Source organism: Physeter macrocephalus, chromosome 1 (genome assembly GCF_002837175.3).
Source record: "Physeter macrocephalus isolate SW-GA chromosome 1, ASM283717v5, whole genome shotgun sequence".
NCBI classification, from domain to species: domain Eukaryota; kingdom Metazoa; phylum Chordata; class Mammalia; order Artiodactyla; family Physeteridae; genus Physeter; species Physeter macrocephalus.
This window is the reverse complement of record NC_041214.2, coordinates 75,960,120-75,979,282: the sequence shown is the minus strand read 5'-3', so window position 1 is coordinate 75,979,282 and position 19,163 is coordinate 75,960,120. Positions and strand designations below refer to the sequence as shown.

The window sequence follows — 19,163 nt, the reverse complement described above, 5'->3', positions numbered from 1 at the left end:
GAGTCTCTTCTGGGCTGAACCCTGGCAGCCACGCAGGCCACTCCTGCTCTGTCCAGTGGAAGACTGGCTACTGCACGTCTCTTCATCTTACTGATAAAGCTCCTAGGAGGCAAATATTTGTCAAAGCCAATGCCATGGGGCTTCCCTGATGGCGCAGTGGTGAAGAATCTGCCTGCCATTGCATGAGACACGGGTTCAAGCCCTGGTCCGGGAAGATCCCGCATGCCACAGAGCAACTAAGCCCACGAGCCACAACTACTGAGCCCACGTGCCACAACTACTGAAGCCCGCACACCTAGAGCCCGTGCTCCTCAACAAGAGAAACCACCACAGTGAGAAGCCCACGCACCTCAACGAAGGGTAGCCCTTGCTCACCGCAGCTAGAGAAAAGCCCATGCACAGCAACGAAGACCCAACGCAGCCAAGAAATAAATAAATAAATAAATAAATAAAATCTATTAAAAAAACTGTGAATAGGAAATAAAAACTTTAGAACTCTTAGAAAATATCAAGGCATTCCTACTAGAAACCAGCTGCATCTGTCTATCAAACCACCACAGTGAGAAGCCCACGCACCTCAACGAAGGGTAGCCCTTGCTCACCGCAGCTAGAGAAAAGCCCATGCACAGCAACGAAGACCCAACGCAGCCAATAAATAAATAAATAAATAAATAAATAAAATCTATTAAAAAAACTGTGAATAGGAAATAAAAACTTTAGAACTCTTAGAAAATATCAAGGCATTCCTACTAGAAACCAGCTGCATCTGTCTATCTAGCCAGACCCCAGCAGTGGCTGAATTGGAATGACTGGGATTTGATGTACTTCTTGGTTCTCAGACACTGTGCTCCAGAATCTCTAAGTTAGATAAAGCAACACAGAAAAGAATCATCAGAAAAAGAAAAGTAACAAGAGTGATTTGACAACCGCAGAAATCCTAACAGAACACACATCCTCAATGAGCTTCCCTTGTAAACAACCAAAGGAAAAGTGTTTCCAACTTCTGAGAAGTCAGAAAAGAGCTATGTTGTGCTCCTGGTGTGGCCCCCATATGTTCACTTCAGAACCTAGAGTTCCTGCTCTAGTGCCTCCTTCCCTGAAGCAGCTAAAGGATAAGGGAGAGTCAGTGGACGTGGTAAAGTTTTACAATTGGAATTTGAAAAACAAACAGCTCAGCTCCAACATGCAAAGAGCATAGAAGTTGTTACTCACACCCAAAAAGCAAGTAAAAATCTGAACAAAATAAAAATCAATGAATTTTAGACCCATCAGAGAACTGAGGCGACAAGGCAAACCACCACCCTGAAATCTGGGCAGGCAAGTGAAGACAGCACATCACAGCCAAGATCAGCTAACCTGGAGCAGATGCTGCGGGAGCCATAAACTGATAGGGACACTTAAATGGGAATTTTGACAAATTACTAGAGGCTGCGTGTGGACTAGCTTGATGGTGAGGGCCCAGTGTTACGGGGAACCCCAAATTTTCATAGGTTTTTCCTCCAAGGACACCACCAAGTTCTCAAAGTGAAAATCCAAGAAAAATTCCCTCACATTTTTGGGCAGGAGGAGGAAAAAAGAAACCATTCTGAAATAGGCCCAGAGCTGTCTGTTCTCCCTACCAAAGGCCAGCACTCTAAGGGAAACTTTGCCAGAGCCTTTTCTGTTCCGGGGGAAGGGCAGTTAGCCAACTCTAGTCTTCCTGTTTCACATAAGGGAAGAAAAAAAAAAAAAAGCTAAGAAACACTTCTGAGGCACACAGGGACACAGACCCACTGAAAGACTGAGATTTAATCCTAAGATTATAGAACGCTTTCCCTCACCCACACCCTACTGCCATGTCACCAGGGCTCCTGTATAATAACCAGGTTACAACCGAAAGAGCTGCAAGACACAGACTCTGATTAAGGAGTTCTTAGGGAAACCCGAAGACAAAAGGAGAAAAAACAAAACAAGGACACTAGAGGGAACTGAAGCCTCTGGCACCTGTAGCTACTGCCGACATTAAACACAGCCTGCCTCCTAGCCAGGCTAACATAAAATCTCACATGAAAGTTTTGTTCATCTCAGTTCCTGTTCTGTGACACATTATGCCTGGCATTTAACCAAGAAAAATTACAGGGCGTGCTAAAAGACAAGAAAAGCATGGTCTGAAGCGAAAAAGCAAGCATCAGAACTGGACTGAAATATGACACAAATTTTGGAATTATCAGGTTTAGAATTTAAAGTAACTAATATGTTAAGGGCCCTAATGGAGCAGTAGGTGACATGCAAGAACATATGGGTAATGTAAGCAGAGAGATGGAAACTCTAAGAAAAAAAATCAAAAGAAAATGCCAGGAATCAAAAAACATTGTAACAGAAATGAGGAATGCATTTGATGGACAGGGTAGACTGGACACAGCTGAGAAAAGAAACAGTGACCTTGAACTTATGTTAGTGGAAACTTCCCAAATTGAAATGCAAAGAGAAATAATGAAAACAAACAAACAGAACATAATATCTGAGAATTGTGGGACAATTTTAAAAGGTGTAATATATGCATCATTTGAATACTACAAGGAGAAGAAAGAAAGAGGCAGGAGAAATATTTGAAGTAATAATGGCCAAGATATTTCCAAAATTAATGACATACACCAAATTATAGAACCAGGAAGTTCAGGCTATACCAAAAGCAGGATAAATGTCAAAAATTTTTTGAATCATATTAAAACGGCAGGAAACCAAAGACAAAAAAAGTCTTGAAAAAAGCTACAAGGGAAAAACACCTTATCTATAGAGGAGCAAGGATAAGAAATACATCAGACATAGCTAGTAGGAAGCAGCCACAGAGCACAGGGAGATCAGCTCAGTGCTTTGTGACTACCTAGAGCGGTGGGATAGGGAGGGTGGGACAGAGAAGCAAGAGGGAGGAGATATGGGGATATATGTATATGTACAGCTGATTCACTTTGTTGTACAGCAGAAACCTACACACCACTGTAAAGCAATTATACTCCAATAAAGATGTTAAAAAAAAAAGAATAGTGGGTCGTGAACAAATTTTAAGAAAAAAGAAATACATCAGACTTAAGAGTAGAGTGGACTGTTAAAATAAACACTGCATATTTTCAAGAAAAAAAAAGAATAGAGTGGAGTAAAATATTTATGAAGGGTTGAAAGAAAAAAAATCAACCTGTAAATTCTGTGTCCAGTGAAATTATCCTTCACACTTGAAGGAGAAATAAGGACTTCCTCAGACAAGCAAAAATTGAGGGAATTTGTCACTGGTAGACTTGCTTTGCAAGAAATGGTTAAGTTCTTCAGGGAGAAGGAAAATGATGCAGATCAGAAACTTGGATCTCTTTAAAGAAAGGAAGAGCGATAGAGAAAGGATAAACAAAGGCAAAATAAAATCTCTTGGTTTTTTTATTCTTAATCTCATAGATAAGTTTATTCAAAATAATAATAGCAAGAATGTGTTTGGTGTTAGTAGCTTAAGGGTAAATAAAAATAGGAGGAAAGATCAAGGAAGCACATCCAAAAGGAAGAAATCAGCTCCTGTTATTTTGTCAAGAGAATATGTTGGACAAGTTGGGAAATTTTTAAATGGAACATTCAGTAGAAAGGATATATCAAGAAAAAAAATTCTTCCAAGTGGTTTAATGAAGTGTTTCAGGAGGTAAACAGAAAGGAAGAGAAATGAGCCACTGTGATGAAATAGTACATTTATAAGACTTTCTGGGTTTTTAAAAATTTTCTTCTATGTTTGACAATTTTTATTTAAAAAACTCAACAGAAAAAAATGTTTGCTGGTCACTCATTTCTGTATTATGGTGGTGAATGTGTGAGGTGAACTACAGTGTGAACATATCAAAATGAATCTCCTGAGAAGAATGCTTTCATGTTCACCAAATGGTCTGTGTTACCCTTAATTTTCTTAAGTGTTACGTGCATTTACTCTTTCTCTCTTTTTTAAAAAATAAAGTTATTTATTTAATTTCTTTTTGGCTGTGTTGGGTCTTCGTTGCTGCACACGGGCTTTTCTCTAGTTGCAGTGAGCAGACTTCTCATTGTGGTGGCTTCTCTTGTTGCGGAGCACGGGCTCTAGGCACTCGGGCTTCAGTAGTTGTGGCGTGAGGGCTCAGTAGTTGTGGCGCACGGGCTTAGTTGCTCTGCAGCATGTGGGATCTTCCAGGACCAGGACTCGAACCCATGTCCCCTGCATTGGCAGGCGGATTCTTAACCACTGCACCACCAGGGAAGTCCTGCATTTACTCTTAATATGATTTCTGATAATTTTACTATTTTACACTCAACATTAAAGTTCCTTATTTTGTTTTTTATGATTTAATGTTAGTATATTCTTAAAAAATGAATGATCCATATAAATTTATTTCTTAACCTTTCTATGAATGAGCCATTATAATTTCCAGTCTGCCTTAGTTTATAAAATCTGACTGTAAGTTGTTTTTTTGTTTTTTTTTGTTTTTTTTTTGTTTTTGCGGTACGCGGGCCTCTCACTGCTGTGGCCTCTCCCATTGCGGAGCACAGGCTCCGGACGCGCAGGCTCAGAGGCCATGACTCACGGGCCTAGCCGCTCTGCGGCATGTGGGATCTTCCCGGACAGGGGCACGAACCCGCGTCCCCTGCATAGGCAGGCGGACTCTCAACCGCTGCGCCACCAGGGAAGCCCAGAGTTGCTTTTTTAAAATCCCCTGATCATAAAAATATGTTTTCATTGACTTTTTGAGGATACATGAATTGTGACTATAACTTGTAATTTTGATGTATTCAGATTTATCAGTCTTTTCCTTGGCAGTTTGTACTTGTGACTTGCCTCTACTGTGAGGTCATAAATATGGTCTCCAGTGTTTTCTGTCTTTTCTTATTTCTCACTCATTTCATATATATAATTTTTTTTCTTGAATGTTCAACCTACAAATGGAAACTTCTCATTGGGTTTTTAAATAGGCATGTGGAAGTCCAGGTGTTTGGTGACCACCATGGCAATGCTGTGTACTTGTTTGAAAGAGACTGTAGTGTACAGAGGAGACATCAGAAGATCATTGAGGAGGCCCCAGGGGTAAGGATCTTGTAAAGAAATTTGTCAACTTCTCTATATTGTAAATCTCCGTCACTGACCTTTGGGTTAGAAATCTGTGAAGCTAGTATTCCCCCAAAGTCCTGCTGAACAACCATTCCCCAGTAGTAATACAGCCTCACTGCAGTGTTGGGGATGAGGAAGGATTGATTTTCTGGGGCTACCATACTGAGGGCACACTAAGACCATGATCCTTCTGGATGGTATCTGGGAAAATCTGCTCTGATCCAAGTAGTATCTGACTTACAGTGTACAGCTACCATTTCCATGCAGATTTTAAATTGTAATTAGCGTGTTTGAGGAATGTAATGGTCTTGTTAATTGAATGTATTTTTTATGAAGAACATTCTTTTAACTGGTGTTTCAGATGTTCCTAAAATATATTAATCATCTTCCCAACTTACAGGTTATGTTGTATAGAGGAGAGATTTGGATTTGCTCTTATTTGGCCACTTTTGCCCCCTTATAATTGTTTACATCTGAGTCTACCTCTTGATTGACTCAGGTTGTCACCCGGGTCAAGGCCTACTCCTAGGATTACCTATTTTCAGACTTACATTTCTTTGGAATGTGCTACTGCCGTAGGCCTCTTGTCCAAAGTTATATGCATGTTTTTTTCAATATGTATTTCTAAAAGGTCAGAGATCTAAGGTTTCTGATTAAGGAGTTAGTTATTCTCATACTGTATTCAAAATTTAATTTCTGTTGCAGAGTATATTATACCGTCTGAAGTAAATGTCAACAATAATTTCAATAAAGCCTTATTTTCAAGCAGTGATTGCTGAAATAAAAATCTGTAGAGCACCATTTAACAATGTTAAAAGGCTTTGCCTACTTATTGGTATACATTTTATGAACCTTTTTTTTTTGGCCACGCCATACACAGCACACGGGATCTTATTTCCCTGCGCCCCCTGCAGTGGAAATGCGAAATCTTAACCACTGGACCGCCAGGGAAGTCCCTGAACCTTTCTTATTAACTTGCAATCTCAACGTTTACCATTATTCCAAGATAATTATTGGGCATATGACCCAGATTGCTTTATCATCTTGAAACAAATAGAGATTATTCAAAGTTTTTGTATTGATATATGTAATTTTAAGTGGACATATGATCATGAAAGTGATTTTGGGGAATTCTGTGGCAGTCCAGTGGTTAGGACTAAGTGCTTTCACTGTTGTGGGCCTGGGATCCATCCCTGGTTGGGGATCTAAGATCCTGCAAGACGCACAGCACGGCCAAAAAAAAAGAAAAGAAAAGATAGATATTTTGTAGGTACAAGGGACAGAGATAAGTCATTATGCTAAGTAATATCTGCAATTCATGGAAATTACTAACAGAATCATTAAACTTTGGTATAGGGACAGTTGAACTGTGGTATAAGACAGTATTTCATGATGAAATGTATAACATTAGATATTTATCCTTATTATCGCTTTAATGCAATATTTGATACATAAAAATGTACTATTGAATCTTAATGGAAACTTCTAGTAGAACAAAGTACTAATGGAAATTTATTTCAAATATTTTTTCATAGCCTGGTATTAAACCTGAAGTAAGAAAAAAGCTCGGAGAAGCTGCAGTCAGAGCTGCTAAAGCTGTAAATTATGTTGGCGCAGGTATGTCAAGATTGGCTTCTAACAGAGGAGGAGGAAAATTCATTTGTGGTTTTTTTTTTTTTTTGTGGTATGTGGGCCTCTCACTGTTGTGGCTTCTCCCGTTGCGGAGCACAGGCTCCGGACGCGCAGGCTCAGCGGCCATGGCTCACGGGCCCAGCCGCTCGGCGGCATGTGGGATCCTCCCGGACCGGGGCACAAACCCGTATCCCCTGCATCGGCAGGCGGACTCTCAACCACTGCGCCACCAGGGAAGCCCTCATTTGTGTTTTGAAAGGCAAACGAAACATACAGCTTTGAAATCATTGGCTTTCAAACTTTTTTGACTATATCCACATTAAGAAGTACATTTTATGTTGAGAACCAGTATGTAAATGTGTTATGTTTATATATATGTATATTGGGGGGAAAAAGTCACTTAACAGTACTTAGCCTAATTCTGTATAATGCTATTTGATATTTTCTATCCTATTTTGAAATAAAATCGCTAAAATGATTTTTTTGCATTTTTCAAAATTAGTAAACTTAAATGTTTTAGAGCAGTTTTAGGTTCACAGCACAATTGAGCAGCAAGTTCAAAGAGTTCCCACACCCCGTCTCCCCCTAACACAGCCTCCCCTACTGTCGACATCCTGCACCAGAGCAGTGCTTTTGTTACAACTGATGAACCTATATGGACACATCATTATCACCCAGAGTCCATAGTTTACATTAGGGTTCGCTCTTGATGTTGTACATTCTATGAGTTTGGAGAAATATATAATGACACGTGTCCAACATGTATCCACCATTGTAATATCTTACAGAATAGTCTCAGTGCCCTAAATATGCTCTTCATTCCTCCCTGCCTCCAACCCCTGACAACCACTGATCTTTTTATTGCTTCTATAGTTTTGTCTTTTCTAAAATGTTACATAGTTGGAATCATACAGTATGTGGCCTCTTCAGGATGGCTTCTTTCACTTAGTAATATGTATTTAAATTTTCTCCATATCTTTTCATGGCTTGATAGCTCATTTCTGTTTAGTGTTGAATAATATTCCATTGTCTGGATGTACCACAGTTTACTTATCTTCTGACCTACTGAAGGACATCCAAGTTTGGTAATTATAAATAAAGCTACTATAAACATCTGTGTACAGGGTTTTGTGTAGACAAAGAAGCTGTAGACAGCTTCAATTCATTTGGGTAAATACCAAGAAGTATGATTGCTGGATCACATGGTAAGAGTATGCTTAGTTTTGTAAGAAACTGCCAAAGTGTTCCAAAGTGGCTGTACCATTTTGCATTTCCACCAGCAGAGTATGAGAGTTCCTGTTGCTCCACATCCTCACCAGCATTTGGTATTGTCAGTGTTCCAGATTATGGCTATTCTAATACGTATGTAGTGGTATCTCAGTGTTTTAATTTGCATTTTCCTGATAACATATGATATGGAGCATCTTCTCATATGCTTACTTGCCATCTGTATGTCTTTGGTGAGGTGTCTCTTCAGGTCTTTTGCCCATTTTTTTTTTTTAATTAATTAATTTATTTATTTATTTTTGGCTGTGTTGGTTCTTCCTTTCTGTGCGAGAGCTTACTCTAGTTGTGGCGAGCGGGGGCCACTCTTCATCGCGGTGCGCGGGCTTCTCTTGTTGCGGAGCACAGGCTCCAGATGCGCAGACTCAGTAGTTGTGGCTCACGGGCCTAGTTGCTCTGTGGCATGTGGGATCTTCCCAGACCAGGGCTCCAACCCATGTCCCCTGCATTGGCAGGCGGATTCTCAACCACTGCACCACCAGGGAAGCCCTGCCCATTTTTTAATTGGGTTGTTTGCTTTCTTATTGTTGAGCTTTAAGAGGTCTTTATATATTAGATAACAGTCCTTCATCAGATGTACCTTTTGCAAATATTTTCTCTCAGTCTGTGGCTAGTTTTTGCATTCTGTTGACATTGTCTTTCACCAAGCAGAAGTTTTTAATTTTAGTGAAGTCCAGTTTATCAATTATTTTTTTCATGGATCATGCCTTTGCTGTTGTATCTAAAAGGACATCACCATGCTCAAGGTCAACTAGGTTTTTTCCTGTGTTGTCTTCTAGGAGTTTTATGGTTTTGTGTTTTACATTTAGGTCTTTGAACCATTTTGAGTTAATTTTTGTAAGGTCTGTGTTGAGATTCTTTTTTTTTTTTTTTTTTTTTTTTCGCATGTAGTTGCCCAGTTGTTCCAGCACCGTTTCTTGAAAAGACTGTTTTTTCTCCATTGTATTGCCTTTGCTCCTTTGTCAAAGATCATTTGTCTGTATTTATGTGGGTCTATTTCTGGACTGTCTATTCTGTTCCACTGATCTATTTGTTGTCTCACCAGTACTTCACTGTTTTGATTACTGTAGCTTTATAGTAAGTCTTGAGTTCAGATAGTGTCAGTCTTCCCATTTTGTCATTTTGTCAGACTGAGTTGGTTATTCGGGTCTCTTGCCTCTCCGTATAACCGTTAGAATCAGTTTTTTGATATCCACAAAATAACTTGCTGGGATTTTGATTGGGGTTGCATTGACTCTATATAACAAGTTGGGAAGAACTGACGTCTTGACAATGTTGAGTGTTCCTACCCATGAACATGGAATATTTCTCCATTTATTTAATTCTTCTTTGACTTCTTTTACCAGAATTTTATAGTTTCCTCATATAGATCTTATACATATTCTGTTAGATTTATACCTATTTCATGGGGGAGGGTGCTAATGTAAATAGTATTGTGTTTTTAATTTCAAATTCAACTTGTTTGCTGGTATGTCGGAAAACAATTGACTTTTGTATATTAACCTTGTATCCTGCAACTATGATATGGTCACTTATTAGTTCCAGGAGGTTTTTTTGTCAACTTTTTTGAATTTTTTATAAAGATGATCAAGTCATCTGTGAACAGTCAGTTTTATTTCTTCTTTCCCAATGTATATACCATTTATTTCCTTTTCTTGTCTCACTGTATTAGATAGGACTTCTGGTATGATGTTGAAAAGGAGTGGTGAGAGTGGACATCCTTGCCTTATTTCTGATCTTAGTGGGAAGGCTTCTAGTTTCTCACCATTAAGTATGATGGTAGCTGTAGGTTTTTGTAAATCTTCTTTATCAAATTGAGGAAGTTCCCCTCTGTTCCTAGTTTGTTGAGAGTTTTTATTATAATTGGGTACTAGATTTCATCAAATGCTTTTTTTGCATTTATTGATATGATCACATGGTTTTTCTTTAGCCTATTGATGTGATAGATTACATTAATTGATTTTCTAATGTTGAACCAGCCTTGCATACCTGGGATAAATCCTACCTGGTCATCGTGGGATTTTTATACATTGTTGGATTTAATTTGCTAATATTTTCTTGAGGATTACTTCATCAGTGTTCTTAAGAGATATTGACCTGTAGTTTTCTTGTAACGTCTTTGGTTTTGGTATTAAGGTAATGCTGGCCTCATAGAATGAGTTAGGAAAAGTTCTGTCTTCTGGAAGAGATTGTAGAAAATTGGTATAAATTCTGCCTTCGGTGTTGGTAGAATTTACCAGTGAACCAATCTGGGCCTGCTGCTTTCTGTTTTGAAGGTTATTAATGATTGTTTCAATTTCTTTAATAGATATAGGCCTATTTAAATTGTCTGTTTTTTGCTTGTGTGAGTTTTGGCAGATTGGGTCTTTCAAGGAATTGGCCCATTTCATCTAGGTTATTAAATTTGTGAGCATAATGTTGTTAGTAATATTCCTTTATTATCCTTTTAATGTTCATAAGGTCTGTAGTGATGTTCCTTCCTTCATGTCTGATATTAGTAATTTCTGTCCTCTTTTTATCTTAGATAGCCTGTCTAGAGGCTTATCACTTTTATTGATCTTTTCAAAGAACCAGCTTTTGGTTTTGTTGAGTTTTTTTCTATTTTCTGTCTTCAGTTTCATGAATTTCTACTCTATTATTTCTTTTCTTCTATTTACCTTGGAATTAATTTGCTTTTCCTTTTTTAGTTTCCTAAAATGGAAGCTTAGATTAATTTTAGATCTTTCTTCTCTTCAAATATATGCATTCAATGCTATAATTTGCCATCTAAGTACTGCTTTCTGTGCATCTCACAAATTTTGAAAAGTTGTATCCTCATTTTCATCTAGTTTAAACAATTTTTAGATTTCTTTTGAGATTTCTTCTTTGACACATGTGTTATTTAGTAGTGTGTTGTTTAATCTGCAAGTATTTGGGGATTTTTTTCCAGCTATCTTTCTGTTATGATTTCTAGTTCAATTTATTGATTTTTAGTTTAATTGTGGTCTGAGAGCAGACATTATATGTTATCTATTCTTTTAAATTTGTTAAGGTCTTTTTTTATGGCCCTGAATGTGGTCTGTCATGGTGATTGTTCCATGCAAGTATGACAATATGTAATCTGCTGTTGTTGGATGAATTAGTCTATAGGTGTCAATTATTCCATTTTATTGACTGTGCTATTGAGTTCATCTATGTCCTTGCTAATATTCTGGCTGCTGGGTTTATCCATTTCTAATAGGGGGTATTAAAGTCTCCAATTGATTAGTGGATTCATCTATTTATTCTTGCAGTTCTCAGTTTTTACCTGATGTATTTTGACACCCTGTTTTCAGATGCGTAAACATTAAAGATTGTTACGTCTTGGATTATTGACCCTATTTCATTTCCTTTTCTATGAAGAACTTCTTTTAACATTTCTTGCAGGGCAAGTCTACTGCCGATAAATTCTCTCAATTTTTGTTTATCTAAGATAATCTTTATTTCTCCTTCACTTTGGAAGGATAACTTAACAAGGTACAGAATTCTAGGTTGATGGTTTTTTTTTTATACTTGGCTGACTTTCTTTATAGATTTTTGAAAATTATTTATTTATTTTTGGCTGCATTGGGTCTTCGTTGCTGCACATGGGCTTTCTCTAGTTGTGGCGAGTGGAGGCTATTCTTCGTTGCGGTGCGTGGGCTTCTCACTGTGGTGGCTTCTCATTGCGGAGCACGGGCTCTAAGCACGCAGGCTTCAGTAGTTGTGGCTTGCGGGCTCTAGAGTGCAGGCTCAATAATTGTGGCACATGGGCTTAGTTGCTCCGCGGCATGTGGGATCTTCTCGGACCAGGGCTCAAACCTGTGTGCCCTGCATTGGCAGGTGGATTCTTAACCACTGTGCCACCAGGGAAGCCCTTGATGATTTTTTTAGACAACACTTTAAATAGTTCACTCTGCTGTTCTTGGTTGCATGGTTTCTGAGGAGAAGTCAGATGTAATTCTTATCTTTTCTCCTTTATAAGTAAGGTGTGTTTTTTTTCCTTGGGTTCTTTCAGGATTTTTGATTTTCTGTACTTTGAAAATGATATTGTAGGTGTAGTTTTTCTGGCATTTATCCTGCTTTGTGTTCTCTGACCTCCCTGGATCAGTGATTCAGTGTCCAACATTAATTTTTAGTCATTATTGCTTCAGATACTGCTTTTGTTCCTTTCTTTACTTATCTTATGGTATTCCCATTATGCATATGTTACACCTTTTCTAGTTCTCCACAGTTCTTGGATATTCTGTTCTGTTGTTTTCAGTCTTTTTTCTCTTTGATTTTAATTTTGGAAGTTTCTGTTGTCATATCCTCAAGCTCAGAGATTCTTTCCTTGGCTGTGTGCAATCTACTGATAAGTCCATCAAAGGCATTCTTCATTTCTCTTATGGTATGTTTGATCTTTAGAATTTTTTTCTTTCTTTCTTAAAATTTCCATGTCTACTTATATTTAAGTGTTCTTACATGTTGTGTACTTTTTCCATTAAAACCCTTAACATATTAATTAAAGGGTTTTTAAGTTCTTGTTCTGATAATTCTATCAGATAATTATAATTCTATCATATCTGAGTCTGGTTACGATGCTTTTTCAGTCTCTCTAAACTGTGTTTTTTGCCTCTTAGGATGCCATATAATTTGTTCTTGATAGCCAGACGTTGATGTACCAGGTAAAAGGAACTATGGTAAATAGGTCTTTAGTAGTGTAGTGGTTAGGTACAGGGAAGGTGAAATGTTCTATAGACCTGTGATTCAGTCTAAGTCTTTTGGTGAGCTTGCGCTCTGAACTGTGAACTTCATCAGTGTTTTTCAGTTGGTTTTTGTTTATTTGTTTTTTATTTATTCCCTTATGTGGGACAGAATGGCTGGAGTTGTATATTTCTCTTCCCTCAATTACATTAATTAGGCCCTGATAAAATCCCAATAGTTTACGCTCTAATAAAATAGTTTCTCTTAAGGACAGATCTTGTTCAGAAGAACAGAACTCTGGCATACTTCATATGGTTCGTTTTCCCCTCCCACTGCTAGAAACTCAAGGGGTTTTTTTCTCCAGTGTTCACTGTGAGGACCTGGTAGAGCTTCTGGAGGTAAAACTTATAAAAGTGTTGGGAGCTCCCTATAACTTGGTCCCCCCTGGGGTTTTTAACTCTTGGAACTGTCCACACTGAGCCTCCAGCAATTTGTCAATTTACAGTCCAGGTTTTCCTTCTCCAGTACTTGTTCCCACAAAGGTTTTTGCTCATGGGTTTCTGTTCCAATAAGTTGTGAATCTCTGTTTTCACCTTTCTGTCTCTCTAATTTGGGGGGCAGCAGTTTGCCTTGTAACCTCATGTCTGTGATGCATCTAAGAAGAGTTGATTTTTCATCTTATTCAGCTTTTTCTTGTTGTCAGAATGGAATGGCAACTTCTAAGTTCCTTCCATGCTGGGCCAGAGACGGGAAGTCTTCACTAAATTTTTACAATCCACTAATAGGTTGTGATCCACAGTTTGAAAAGCAAGTTTTAAATTATATGGAATTAGCCTTAGGCTAAGTGAAAAAAATTCAAACACAAAAGACTGTATACTATATGATTTCATTTATATGACATTTTAGAAAAAAACTGTGATAGAAAGCAGACCAGTGATTGCCTGGAGCTGGGGCCTGGGGAAGGGACTGACTGCAAAGGGAACAAGGGAATGTTTTGGATGATGGAAGTATGTTATATTTTCCTTGTGGTGGTGGTTATATGACTGTATTCAATTGCTGAAACTCAGCACACTATATTTAAAATAGATAAACTTTACTGTCTGGAATTATGCCTTAATAAAGTTGGGGCAAGTGTAGTACTTAATAGAATGTCAGTAGATAAGACATTAACATAGTGTTTAGTTACTAAGTAATCTCCCAATGGGTCACTAGCAAAAGGACTTTTAAAGACACTTACAAAGCGCACAGTCAGGAGAAAAAAATGTTGTGTTTTTCTCCACAGAGTTAGAGTGTGATGGGATGTCACAGTGAGGTTTCCAGGGATCTTGGTACACAGAAGCAGTAACACATGGTCCAACCATGTTCTAACTGCTACAACAGCTGAGACTGATTCATAACTTGGGCTTACCATTTGCTTGAAACCCCAGATATACTTTTCTATTGTTAAATTTCATGTGGCCCTGTAATTTTGGTTGAGAATCATTTGCTGCTGCAAAATATGATATGTTTTCTTCATGAAATGCAAAATGTTTACCATTGAATGAAGGCAGCTGTAAAACTTGATATGATCTATCAAGAAAGATTTTGATTCCTACTGATTATATACTGTTGAAATGTGACCACTGTATTTTATATTTAGGAACCGTGGAGTTTATTATGGACTCAAAGCACAATTTCTACTTCATGGAGATGAATACAAGGCTGCAAGTGGAACATCCTGTTACTGAGATGATCACAGGAACTGACTTGGTGGAATGGCAGCTTAGGGTGGGAGTAATTTTTCTGTTAAAAATCAGTGTCGAGAATACATTCCCTTCTTAAAACCTCTTAAAAGGAGGCATCGCTTTGGACAAGGGTTCAATTCTTAGTGATTGTCATGAGGATAGGAAAATGGGAGGTTAAAGGTGGCATTACATTTGATGCACTTTATGGACTCAGATTCCTAATCTGTCACTTACCATCTTTCCCCCTTAGACATGGGGCAGCCAGCAGGCAAACTGCTGTCACTGAGGCTTGCTTGTGACCACACTGTCTCAACACAAAGCCTTGTGCTCTGAGACCACATCATTCAGGTCCAGGCCATCATGAGATTTTAGAGGCAGGACAGATGCTAGCCAAGGTGAAATAAGCTAAGGAAAAGATGGGAATGAAGAGCCAAGGGAAGGGTCTACATTAACAGAGGGGTCCACGTGCAAGTGCTGACAGACTGTTGATGGCCCATGAAGGGATAAATGTAGCCATTCAGAGTAAATGTTTAGAAAATTTTAAAGCACTTTAACATTTCTTTGACACATCTACTGAATTCTACTGAAGTCTTAAGTCTACAGCTGTTCTTTACTGGCCTGAATCTGAGTTCTACAAACTTATTCCTTCAAATATTAATGATAATAACTTAGTCTGTTTTGTTCTCTTTATTGAAAACAGTAGATTTTCACAACCTGTTGTTTAATATAAAAAATGTTTTTAAGTAGTATGAATATTCTTGATCTCTGTAGGATTCTTGGTTCTTTATATATCCTGAAACGAAATTATTTTTTCCACGTTGTGATGCTAAAGTCTTGATTATTTTGTCTTTGCAGAACTTCTGTGGACAATAATATAACGTTCCTTTTGCTGGTTCCTTGGGGATGATTGGTGGTTTTAATTGACCCATAAGATTTTTCTGGGCCTTCTGGGCATTGGGAGCTAATGAAAACCAAGCACATCAGGCTAGTAAGTGTTAGTGTCAGGAAAACTGTAGCGGGTTTAGAAACTTTTGGAAAGAGTGCTTATGTTTCCAGAATTCAAGGGAAAGAATATTTTTTTCTGAAGCGGTAACGACGAGAGTCCAGAATTTTGAAATCATGAAGGATAAAGGGTTTCCAAGGATTAAAGAGGAGAAAGCTTTTGGACATTAGGGGGACCAGCAGACATTTATTTCTGCAAGTCAAGAAACTGTAAGAGCTTTAGGAAGAGGAATAGGCTTTTATCATCTGGGGAGGGTTTCTAGAACTTAGGGATGCCATTAGACCTTGTTTACAGTGTTCAAGGTACTTTGGAGTCTGGCTTCCAAACAAGGGGTCTCTCCATGTGGTGAGGCAAGAGTTCAAGCTCCAGGACCTGTCTCTGGAGTCACCAGCTTCCTAGAACAAGGGTGCAGTGATGTGAGCCCCCAGGCTGCAGGTTCAGATGGTTAGTGGTTTCAGGAGAGGCTGGTGAAATATCCAAGGTCCAGGGCTTCCAAAGAGTCAATGTCTAAGCCCCAGAGAACTCAGATGGTACAAATTTCTAAGTACCCAGAGGCATGGTTGGGTCAGTCTCTTCTGGGCCCAGATAGAAGCCAACTTCAGAGGAAAACAGATAGGCAAAGATAGCCAGGTTGAAATTGCGCTATATAGTCAGCAATAAGATCACATCTTAGAATACGGACATATGGTCATTCTTTTCCTTTTTTATACTAAAACAAATAGAATTCTTTTTTTTTTTAATAGAATTCTTTATTAGAACATTAAAGAGTATTTTATTATAAAGGATAAGACTGAAATGATAATAGCTAACACTTAACATAGTGCTTACTTTATGCCAGGCATTTTTCTCTGAAACATTAAGAGGTTACAGAAACTTACCCAGAATATGAGTATGCCCAGAACAGAATAAGTATAGAGACAGAATTTGAACCCAGGCAATACGGCTGCAGAGACTTTGGTTCCAAACACCATGGCATAAAGCTATTCAATTTAGTCCATTTTCCTTTCATTTTCACTGTTGTGGTTCCTGATTTTTCTTATCTACAGATTTAAAGAGATGAAACCTTTGCTTGTTTTACACTTAGCTGTCTAGTTCAGTGTGCTGCTAAGTTAGAGTTTTTCCCTGTATCTTTTGCCATCTCAATTTGTCATTTTCTCATCTTGGAGGAAAACTTAAGGGGAGAGAGAAGAGAGTGACAGTGTGCCCTCCAATAGCCTTTTCCAAGTTATATTAGTTGAAGAGAGAGATTTGTTGTATTAGTATATAAGAGCCAAAATAATAATAATTACAGTAGTGATAAACAATGCTGATCATCCTGTTTATAATCTGGTATCTTGCAATATACATAAACATAACAAAATTTAAAAAACCATGTTCCCCTGTTTGTTTAGCTTGGTGATGAAGATGACAAAGATGACTAATGCCATACTTTAGGCATAGCTGTGAAAATAGTCCTAAACACCAACTAATAATTTACTATAAAAAAGCTTGATTTGGTAACTGAGTGCTAATGTTTTAAATAAAAACTGAGAATATCTTGCCAGTAAGAAATTTCAGTTTTCATTATATTGAAAAAGCACTGATACTTACATTTGTGATTTAGTCATTGGTTTGCCTGTTTTCTCTATTTAAAAATTCTAGAAACCCATTGTAATTAGTACAGTATTTTCAAGCTGCATCTGTTTTTTAATCTACTTTTGCTTTTGCCCAATACTCGAGTGGGTGGATAAAATAAGAGTTTTTATTTGGCTTCATTATAAAGTCCTGATGTACATTTTATGTAGAAAAGGATAAGACCATCGACTAAGTCTCATAGCTGCTAGAAGGTGGATATTCATAAGAAGCACATACTCTTCTTTTACCAGATTGCAGCAGGAGAGAAGATTCCTTTGAGCCAGGAAGAGATAACTCTGCGGGGCCATGCCTTTGAAGCTAGAATATATGCAGAAGATCCTAACAATAACTTCATGCCAGGGGCTGGACCATTAGTGCATCTCTCTACCCCTCGAGCAGACCTTGCCACTAGGATTGAAACTGGGGTACGGCAAGGTAAAATGAAATAAAGCAAAAAGTCTCAGTGTTTAAAAATTGTTAGTACATTATTGGTTTTGTATAGGGTCTTTTCCCTATGTCTTGTGGATATATCTAGTGTGCTTTAAAATAAAGGATTTAATTGATTTCTCTGTAATCTTTACTTTTCCTTCTGGAATAGTCTTTTTTTTTTTTTTTTTTTTTTTGTGGTAGGTGGGCCTCCCTCTGTTGTGGCCTCTCCCGTTGCGGAGCACAGGCTCCGGACGCGCAGGCTCAGCGGCCATGGCTCACGGGCCCAGCCGCTCGGCGGCATGTGGGATCCTCCCGGACCGGGGCGCGAACCCGGTTCCCCTGCATCGGCAGGCGGACGCGCAACCACTGCGCCACCAGGGAAGCCCTGGAATAGTCATTTTTAAAGAATAACTAGTATTTTTAAGCAGTACTACTCTCTTTTTTGAAATGCAGCAGCACTTAGTCAAGCCTAAGCAACAAATATTTTGTGGGTACTGTTTTATATTTTTTACTTTGCCTAGTTCCAAATATAATTTAAGGTGACTGATAACTGCTATGTCCAAGGCACTCTGCCTTCAAGGTACTGAAAGTCAAGCTGAAAAATTAATAAATAAATTTACTGCAAGCTAAACAGTAATAAATAAAAGAAAGAAAAGTAAAAAAATGACAGTGCAAGAACTATCACGATTCACATATGATTAATAACGATGGTCATAACAGTTATTTAGCACTTACTATGTACAGGCACTGTTCTAGGTGATTTATCTACCTGGGCTCCTTTAACTATGAGAACTACCCTATGAATAGATGTTATTATCACTCCAGTTTTCCAGGTGAGGAAGCCAGGGCACAGAGAAGTGACTTGTCCAAGGTCACCCTTGGAGCCAAGATTCAGACCCAGGCATTCTAGCTCCAGGTTTTATGCTCTGAGCCACCACTGTCTACTGCCACCTTAACTTTAGTTGCCAGAGGAGTTATACAGATGGTGAGTGATAAAATACAGCAATTCTCAAGAATAACAGGTTATGTTAGGCTGGTATAATCAGGACACGTTTCTAAGAGGAAGTCTGGAGTGGATTTGAGTAGGCAGATTTAACAGCATACTGAAAAGTAAAGAAAAGAGGATTTAACTAAAGATGTGTTTGAAGAACTGTGAGAAAATATGTGGCTGGAGAAAAGGGTTCAGGACAGTGAGTAGTTGGAGATATGGCTGGAGATACAGAATGAAAGCAAATTGTATAGGGTCTGGAGAGCCAAAATGAATGAGGACTTATTAATGATAAACTGGCAGCATTTTGAGAATTCTGGCTAACCCACAGCAAGATTTGGTAGTCAGCAAATTTTTTCATATCAGCGGCACATCATAGAGAGAAGAGGGAACTTGCAATAGAAAAAAAAAGAATCTGTGAGGCAAGCAAAGCTTGCAATATACTTTAATAAAGGTGCTCAAAGGATAACAGAGATATAATTCTAAAACAGACTCCCAGATCCACATCCTGGCACTGAGGAGGATAATCGAGTCTAGGAAGCTTCCCCCAACCCTCCTCTTTTGTGTTCCCTGAGTCCCTTGTGTATTCCTTGGGCATTGCCCTTTTATATTATCTTATGATGATCTTTTACTCGTTGTCTAGCTTCTGCACTAGACTATAAGAGTCTTAAGAGAGGGACTATGTCTTCTATGTTACATTTGCAGGACTTTGCTCAAGCC

At 38.4% G+C, this 19,163-nt stretch overlaps 1 protein-coding gene across 3 annotated transcripts in view; it reads left to right on the top strand.

Moving 5' to 3' along the window:
• The window catches only part of MCCC1 (methylcrotonyl-CoA carboxylase subunit 1), a 62,981-nt gene that overhangs the window by 23,874 nt on the left and 19,944 nt on the right, over positions 1-19,163 (top strand). For all 3 annotated transcript variants that reach the window (XM_028491541.2, XM_024124369.3, XM_028491543.2), the window contains 4 exons: positions 4,951-5,062; positions 6,622-6,703; positions 14,325-14,452; positions 17,278-17,461. In XM_028491541.2, coding sequence (XP_028347342.1) covers positions 4,951-5,062; positions 6,622-6,703; positions 14,325-14,452; positions 17,278-17,461 — 506 coding nt within the window. The remainder of the gene's footprint in view (positions 1-4,950; positions 5,063-6,621; positions 6,704-14,324; positions 14,453-17,277; positions 17,462-19,163) is intronic.